The sequence below is a fragment of the Athene cunicularia genome (genome assembly GCF_003259725.1).
Source record: "Athene cunicularia isolate RWA chromosome 1 unlocalized genomic scaffold, athCun1 chr1_part2, whole genome shotgun sequence".
Classification (NCBI taxonomy): domain Eukaryota; kingdom Metazoa; phylum Chordata; class Aves; order Strigiformes; family Strigidae; genus Athene; species Athene cunicularia.
Window position 1 is genome coordinate 22,127,802 of NW_020799092.1, and position 8,850 is coordinate 22,136,651.

Below are 8,850 nucleotides of genomic sequence, written 5' to 3' on the forward strand. Positions count from 1 at the left end.
GGAACCAAGACTCCTTGTCTTCACAGTCAGGAAGAAAATACCCCTCTTCGTTGGTCTCACCTTAATGTGCTTTCAATATGTTACACTTTTACTATGACACAGTAATCAGAACAGAGCCAGCTTCCTCCGTGGTTTTGCTGGAAGCGCTGAAACGCAAACCATTCTCATCGTCTTGACATTGGTCTCGCTGCAGTGTGTCCCTACTCCCGCCGTGTCACTGGTGTGGGAAAGGGTGACGAGCTCGACATGGAGGATGAGGAAGGCTACACCGCTTTAAATTTGCGACCCTCAGCTTCAGCTGTTACTCCTGGATATTCCAACAGAAACAAACGCTCTGCATTTAAGGCTCCAGCCCCTTGTGATACAGTAGACAGTAAGTACAGATGGACATTATCTTTTTGATTTAAATCAGGGAATAATTTAAATTTCCATGTTCATGTTGATTCTTTAGAATCCTTCTAAACTTTGTAGTATATTCTTAGATAGGTGTTCACAGAAACAGCACAAAGAATAATTATGATGGAGTCTTGTGTGCTACTGTTTATGATCACAGGTGATATTTTTTTCTCAAGCCTATCTTTACTCTGGTATTTTTTCCATTTACTTCAACACAGAAGACAAATTCTGCCTTTCTGTGGATTCTTCTTTTTGCTAGGATTTATTGCAGCATGGCATGAGATGAAGGCACTATAGTTTTATCCGATAATGCAGGCCTTGGAAAGGGAAGCAATTTCCTCAGCTCTGGGGAATAGAAAGGTGCCCTGTTTATTGGTCTTAATGGGGAATGTAAGCTCTGATAGGAGTATATATTTTTATTTCTTTATACTCAAAGCTTTTCTATAAACAAGCAGAGTGCTATCTAAGGTAGTGGACTGTGCCCGTGGAATGCCTGAGTCCATAAATGATGACTTGAGTACTGTTGCTGCTGCTCATAAATCAACAAATGGCTTATGTGTGAAATAAATATCATTGCTGCTCTTTGCAGGTTGGCTACAGTAGACAAATACTAAATTAACAACACTCTGGCGCTGTCTGGAAAAGATGTAGGGTATTCATGGAGAATGACTACTTGACAAGGAAGATGAAGGAGAAGCTGTTAAGAAGCAGCAACCAGAAAATCAAAGATAAAATATTAGGGAGTGTGATCTAGGGGCAGAGTTTCCCAGAAAGAAACAGGGTGGCACACTCAGAAAACTCTTAAAATGGCCTTTTGATACACATAGAGAACATATATAGTAGATAGACTTACGACCAAATTAGGTTGTGATGGACCTCTATAGTTCATTTTTTCTAATCTTTTGCTCAAAAAGGCTAGCTCTAAAGTCTGATCAAGCTTCTGAGGGCCTTTCCCACTTGAGTTTTGGAAACCTCCAAGCATGGAGATCTCACAACCTCTCTGGGCATTTGTCCCCAGTGTGCTGCCACCTGCAGTCTCTTCAAATTATGTTTAACTGGTGCAGGTTAGGGTTGTCTCCCTTAACTTTGATCGTGTGAGTTTTAGTCGCCAAATCCATCTGTACTTCTGGGCACCTCTGGAGGGTGTTTCTTCTCACCTAACAAAAAGTTAGTTCCCTGGAGGTGCTTGTTCTGATGCACTGGACTGCAGTAAAATACTTGATGCAGGTAATACTTTTCAATTAACCTGAACACTCTAGAATAGATATGAAAGTGTATTATAGAAAAATGCAGAGCACTGGTTCCCAAATGGGGGAAATGCATATATATATATATATATATATATATATACAAAAGAAAATATTTCAATCAGAGGATATTCAGCTGTAAAATCCTGGAGAACTATATTCCTGATTAGACATTGAACCACAATGGAAATTCGGAGAAAGAGCCTGAAGAAAGATACACAGTTTAATGTTCAAACTTCTCAATCATTCCGACATCCCAATCACAGGTTCCAGAAGTAATTATCCAAAACTAGGTGGTTATCCAAATCTAGATGGTAATTTTTCTTTTTCAAGGTGGAGGACTTAGAGATTGTTTTATTATTTCCAGGACTGTGGGAACTGCAAAATCTAATCTGTTTACCTGTCTCATGGGAAGATGTTTTACTCTAAAACACTAAAGCCTAATAAATAGTTATAATAATTATTCTCGGTGGATAAATAGATATTTTCTCAAAATTACTTCAGGAAATTCAGAACAGTGATAACAAACTGCAGTAAGAAAAAGAAGAGGCTCTGAAGAAGGGATAAAGGTGAATTGGTGTTGTCAAAGGGGAGGTAATGCCACTGTGTGGTGAGGACAGTTGCTGGTTTTGTTGCTGAATGGGTTTTTTGTTTGTCGCAGGAACTTCTGCCTCATCTTCCATATGGCGACCAGTGGCCTTTGCTTTCCTCGCTTTGTGCCTGGTGCTGCTGATGGGGCTGGTAGCCCTGCTGGCCCTCTGTAAGTACCATGGTGTCCCAAGCTGTGGGAGGGAATTCCAGACATACAGTTGCTTCTTCTCCCCCTGCGGATTCCTGGTGTTCCTGCTTCCCCAGTGTAAATTATACAGCAATAAGGGCAACAGTACAGCTCTCCCACAGAAGTACCCCCATGGCTGAGTGTCAGCTCAGGTCACTCAGCATCACTAATATCTGCACTTATAGTTACCTTAACCCTAAGGATTACACTAATCCTAATGCAAGACCTACACCTAACTAACCCTTACCACAAAACTAACCCCTAAATTAATGCTAACACTAAGCCCCCTAACTTTATGACCCTAACACTAAAAGGTAAGCCCTAACCCTATCCCTAAACATAAACCTACCCCCAACCCAAATCTTAAACTATACCCCTAAACATAACCCTAACACCTAATGCCTAACCCTAGCCCTAATCATAATGACCTAACCCTCTAACTTTAATCCTAACCTTTATGACCCTAATGCTTAAACTAATCCCAAACCCTATTCCTAAACACAAACCTAACTCCAACCCTAATCCTAAACTATATCCCTAAACATAACCCTAACACCTAATGCCTAACCCTAGACCTAATCATAATGACCCTAACGCCAACCTTAACCCTAACCTTGACCCCAACCCTAACCTATACCCTTAACACTTACCCTAAATCCCTAACTCTCACCCGTTTCTGAAAGACTTTGTTTTCACACGCAGGAGCTCGCCTCGTCAGCCCCACTACCTGGGTAATGGTGCCCCCCTGTGACTGTTACCGGAACACTTCACAGTTACAGCTCCCCCTTTTTCTTGGGATTGTAAACTTTTTGCAGGGAGGGCAATCCCGGCGTTAAAGTATTGTGACTGATGCATTTGCCCCATGATTAGGGCAGATTTTCCACAGAAACATTTCAAATAAAAACCAAAGGTGATGCCACATTACATTTGGGAGCACAGACAGAGTCCTCAGCTGCTTTTTCGCAGGAGGGAAGCAGTTGCAGTGCCTAGGACAAGCACTCAGCGTGGTCCATGGCATCACAGAGGCAATCCTTCAGGATTCTAAGTCTGACAGCCACCCTCTCCTCCCCACCATTCAAAGATGCCCTGTCATCAATTCTAGATAAATTCATCCATATCTTTGTCCAGATGCTTTTTGAAAAATCTTTCAGGGCAGAGATGCACCCACCTGCCCAGGTGACCTTTTCCAGTGCTGCACTTTCTCCTGGTGAAGAAAATGCAGATGATGTACACACAACATTTGGACATACACATGAAGTAGACAAAAAAACCCAAAAGAATGCTAAAAGCTACAAATTAAAGCTACATTTAAAAAAAAAAAAATCTTTGTTAAACACTTTCATGCCCTTCAGTTTTTCAGGTTTCCAGGGATCCCGAGGAAAGAAAGAAACTGCAGGAAATGAGAGAAGCATTGTGTTTTGAAGGGAAGGAGAAAAACGGTAAATGTGTTTGTTATGTAAATAAACACAAATCACCCCCTTTTCAGAGCCCATTGGCTGAGAGACTATAAATCACCAGGGAAAAGATGTGATCGGTTAGTCTCTGTTTTAAACTGTGGAAGTATTTGAGATGTGGATATGTGTATACTAACATGCAAAACAACCTGTGTCTCACCCCTCAAGAGCTCAGCTGATTCATGGCTACCCTTAATCTTCTTTTCTCAGTCAACCCAGTAGCTAAAGCCTCTCTATTCCTCACAGGTCTGCATAATACTCTCTCTGATTTCTAGAAACAAAATGTGTTCTGTGCCCAGCAAGCTGGCAAAGCAGTGGAGCTGACAACTGCTTCTACATTTCAAAGCAGAAGAAAACATGGAAGCAAAGCCAGGAGTTCTGCTCCTCAAGAAACTCCACTCTTCTTGTGCTAAAAGACAAAGCAAAGATGGTACAGTCTTAAACTCATGCTTTCCTTCATGTCACATTTTTTGACTTCCAGCAATCTTGCAGGCAAAAAAAATACTTTGGTCGTTTACAGGGCATATATTTAATTTACTCTGAGTCAAGTTGCCTTCCTGTAAGTCACAAGGTTGTCATCACTTGCAACACTTTCTAAATTACGTGTTGTGAGAAATAGTGAAATTATGTACTATGAGAACTAGAATAAGCCATTGTACAAAATACCTTATTTAGATAATACTTAGGTTTTCACAGAGAAAACAAATTGCATATTACCAGCATAGAGGAGAGGCCCAGCACACAGAATGAATGCTTTTATTATCTCTTTCCACAAGTTTTGTTACTGAGGGCTCCCAGCGTCAAACCCACATCCACATGAAATCCAGGGAGTGGCCAGTTCACCATGGTGCTGTTATTTGCATGCTACACTTCAAAGTGACTATAAAAGGGTTTTTTTTCTGACCTTGTGTTATATCCTCACAGAGTGGTGTCAATGACGGCACAAAGGCTAGACAGCAGTGGATTATATTATGATGACTGAAAAAGGTTTAGGGAATTAATATTTTTACGTAGTCTTACTAATTTGGTTGGGTTTTTTTCTGACTAATGAAAAATCTGTAATTTGCTATCAAGACCATATTTTCCCTTTTTGAACACACATATCTGGGAACCACTTTTTCAACAGCTATTGAGTTTACAGAAATCCCAAATATCCTTATTTTCTTTTTGCTATATAAGACTTTTAAAAGTAAACAAGTTTCCCTGGAAATTCTTTCCTTTTTCCAGATGGAGTTAGCTTCATATGGAGGTTCTCAACTCTTTCATTTCAAGGCCTTTTGTATTACTTTTTTAAGTGAAAATCAGATGGGTAGAGACAAAACAGAAAGTGGAGAAACAGTTTATCTATATCCCACCTCTGTGCCTGGCAAGACCATGGAATAGATCCTTCTGGAAACTATGCTAAGGCACATGGAAAATAAGGAGGGGATTGGTGACAGCCAACATGGCTTCACTAAGGGCAAATCATGACTGACAAATTTGGTGGCCTTCTATGATGGGGTTACAGTGTTGGTGGATAAAGGAAGAACAACTGATGTCATCTACCTGGACTTGGACAAAGCATCTGACACTGGCCCACACCACATCCTTGTCTCTAAATTGGAGACACATGGATTTGATGGATGGAACTCTCGGTGGGTAAGGAATTGGCTGGATGGTCACACTCAGAGAGTTGCGGTCAATGGCTCCATGTCCCAGTGGAGAGCAGTGAGGAGTGGCGTTCCTCAGGGGTCGGGGTTGGGACCGGCGCTGTTTAACATCTTTGTTGGTGACATGGACAGTGGGATCAAGGCACCCTCTGCAAGTTCACCGATGACACCAAGCTGTGTGGTGCAGTGACACACTGGAGGGAAGGGATGTGCCATCCAGAGGGACCTGGACAGGCTGGAGAGGTGGGACCGTGCAAACCTCATGGAGTTCAACAAGGCCAAGTGCAAGGTCCTGCCCATGGGTCTGGGCAATCCCAAGCACAAACACAGGCTGGGCGAGGAGTGGATTGAGAGCAGCCCTGCAGAGAAGGACTTGGGGGTGTTGGTTGACAAGAAGTTCAACATGACCTGGCAATGTGTGCTCGCAACCCACAAAGCCAGATGTATCCTGGGCTGCATCAAGACAAATGTGACCAGCAGGTCAAGGGAGGGGATTCTCCCCCTCTACTCTGCTCTCACGAGACCCCACCTGCAGTGCTGCATTCAGCTCTGGGGTCCTCAACATAAGAAGGACATGGACCTGCTCGAGTGGGCCCAGAGGAGGCCATGAAGATGATCAGGGGCTGGAGCACCTCCCTGTGAGGACAGGCTGAGAGAGTTGGGGGTGTTCAGCCTGGAGAAGGCTCTGGGGAGACCTTAGAGCAGCCTTCCAGTTCTTAAAGGGGATTACAAGAAAGATGGGGAGGGACTTTTTACAAGGGCATGTAGTGACAGATGAGAGGTAATTGTTTTAAAATGAAAGAGGGTAGATTTATATTAGATATAGGGAAGAAATTCTTTACTGTGAGGGTGGTGAGGCCCTGGCACAGGTTGCCCAGAGGAGCTGTGGCTGCCCCCTCCCTGGCAGTGGTCAAGGCCAGGTTGGACGGGGCTTTGGGCAACCTGGGCTAGTGGAAGGTGTCCCTGCCCATGGCAGGGGGTTGGAACTGGATGATCCTTGAAGGTCCCTTCCAACCCAAACCATGGTGTGATTCCATGATTCTATGATATCGAAACTGCAGATATCTAAAGGCAGTGTAGATATCTAAAGGCAGACCAAATAAAGTTTCTTTCTTTTTTTTTCCTTTAAAAAACAGTGTTTTTACAAATCCAGGGTATACTTGTCTTGTGGCAAATAAATAAACAATAGTATCTGAATGATCCTATAGTGAGAGCAGTCAGCACTGCCTCATGGAAAACAAGCATGGACAATGTTACTCTGCTATTGAGAAAGAACTATCTCCCTTGGTTGCAGAACTTTCACAGCTGGAAAATACAGGGACTTGGGTCTTATTTTTTTAAATATTGTTGCGATTTTCCCATACCTACAGGTTTCTCTGCCGCACGATTCACAGTTTTACTGGGTTGGATTATCCTACATATCTGAAAGAGGTGGCTGGTACTGGGAGGATGGAACAGCTTTTTCAAGAGAAACAACAAACTGGTAAGATTTCATAACTTAGGACCAGTGTAGTTCTACCCAATGGGCCAAGTAAATTATACAAAATTTGTGCTTCCTCTTACTTTCCCATGTTTGTCACGTGTGCAATGACAAAGGAGCATGGAGACCATAGCATCTGCTGTGGAGCTCCAGATTTGTGTCCTGTATAAGGAACAATGGCTGGCAAAGTACATCTCAGTCACAGGCACCAGACTCGAAAGGACCACCTAGCTAAATAAAATAGCTCCAAAGGGGAAATAATTCTGCATTCCAGTGGCAAAACAGTATGATTACAAATGGTCCAAATATAGATCACATGAAGTCACTGGGACATTATTAACCCATGTATTTTAATTTCCTAGGGTTGTGTTATATGACAACATCTTCTGTGCCTCCTTCTATGGATGGATTATTTATGCTACACAGCCCTGTTCAAGTAAGCAATTCTGGATCTGTGAGAAAGTGGCCGTTCATTTCACCTGAAGAAGCATTGCAAGAAGGGATGTGGGATCTGCCAGTGTGAGATACCAACTTTAGGAACTGGAAGTTTTAAATATATTTTTATTTTTGTTTGTTTACCAAGCAGTTTTCTCAGAATGGTGATTCAAATGACAGATCATTAGAGACTAAATATTTCTCTCTGCCTGCATTTTCTCTCCCAGGCTCACAAATGAGAGAGATCAAAAAACCACAAAACTAAACACTATGGGCCTAGGAAACAACTTGGAAGAATTAGCTACAGGCAAGCAGTGACCCTCCAGGTTGACAGCCACACATTCTCACAGATCTCTGTATTTCTGGAGCTTTAGTCAGCATTTTACACTAACACCTGACGGTCATAAACCAGTCCAACTACACCCCTGATGATTTTACTCACTGAAACGCTTACTGCACACACTACACTAACTACCATCCACCCATAGTCCTCCTCTAGACCAGTTTGGTTAGGCAAGCCTTGTTCTTCCAGCTGTTCCCCTGTTTGAGGTATAGGGATACAGAAAGAACACATGGCTCTATTCATCCATAAAATTCTTTTCACTTATGCATTAATATTTATGGAAACAAAAGGACATTTTTTAGAAGACTACAGGGAATCCCTGGAAGCAACCTCTGTGAAAAGTTGAGTCAAATGTCATGGCTGGATCAAAACATTACCTGAATAACTTCAGTGCTACCATAACATTAATTGCCATGCAAATAGCAGGGAGGATAATAAATCCATGCTTCACTCAGAGCTACACATAATCAGTATTCAAACTGATGCAGAATCCATTGCCACAAATCTTACTTGAGCTCTTGTACTATATCCACACTGTTTGGGATCTCTGGAGTTGAAGGTACACACTATGCATAATGTGTTATTAAAGCACTTGCCATACTTCTTGAAGGAAAAATATGTCTCTACTTTTCTGGGTGGAATTTCATCGCATGAGTTCTTTGAAGTATTCTATGTCAGAATCTGTTGTATAACATAAGCATATATTCCTTGTATAGATGTACCTTGTATTTGTATGCCTTAGTGTTTGGAGACAGTCCTTAAAATAAATGAAAAAATAATCATATGTCTTTAATACTCAATATTTCCTTGGAAAATATTCTCAAAGCATAAAAAAAAAAAAAAAAAAAATTAAAAAAAAAAAATAACCCCTTTTCCTAATGTGCCAAAAGATGTTTGCAAGCTGAATAAATTCACTATACTCAGTAGAGCCAAGACTCAGTTTATGGGCACAAGTACCAGTTGAGCTATCTAGAATTCCTTACTATTGCAGTAGGAAGTGTTTCATCTGTTTCAACCTTTCAACCTGAAAAAAATAATTCATTTCCAGGCATCTCAGCTGCCACATTT

The 8,850-nt window shown here is 41.7% G+C and overlaps 1 protein-coding gene across 1 annotated transcript; it reads left to right on the top strand.

Moving 5' to 3' along the window:
• The first annotated feature begins 234 nt into the window (after window positions 1–234).
• LOC113491074 (natural killer cells antigen CD94-like) lies at window positions 235–7,685 on the top strand. Its single transcript, XM_026867727.1, has 6 exons — window positions 235–373; window positions 2,305–2,403; window positions 3,774–3,860; window positions 4,151–4,305; window positions 6,895–7,007; window positions 7,367–7,685. The coding sequence occupies exons 1-6, from the start codon at window positions 247–249 to the stop codon at window positions 7,485–7,487; spliced, it is 702 nt and encodes a 233-aa protein (XP_026723528.1). The 5' UTR covers window positions 235–246; the 3' UTR covers window positions 7,488–7,685.
• Window positions 7,686–8,850: the final 1,165 nt, after the last annotated feature.

What these genes read in the sequence shown, in the direction of transcription:
- LOC113491074 (XM_026867727.1), top strand. Translation starts at nt 247, where the DNA reads ATGGAGGATGAGGAAGGCTACACCGCTTTAAATTTGCGACCCTCAGCT. An exon ending in TAAAAGACAAAGCAAAGATG is followed by an intron (nt 4,306 to 6,894) that starts GTACAGTCTTAA and finishes CCATACCTACAG; the next exon opens with GTTTCTCTGCCGCACGATTC. An exon ending in TCAAGAGAAACAACAAACTG is followed by an intron (nt 7,008 to 7,366) that starts GTAAGATTTCAT and finishes TTAATTTCCTAG; the next exon opens with GGTTGTGTTATATGACAACA.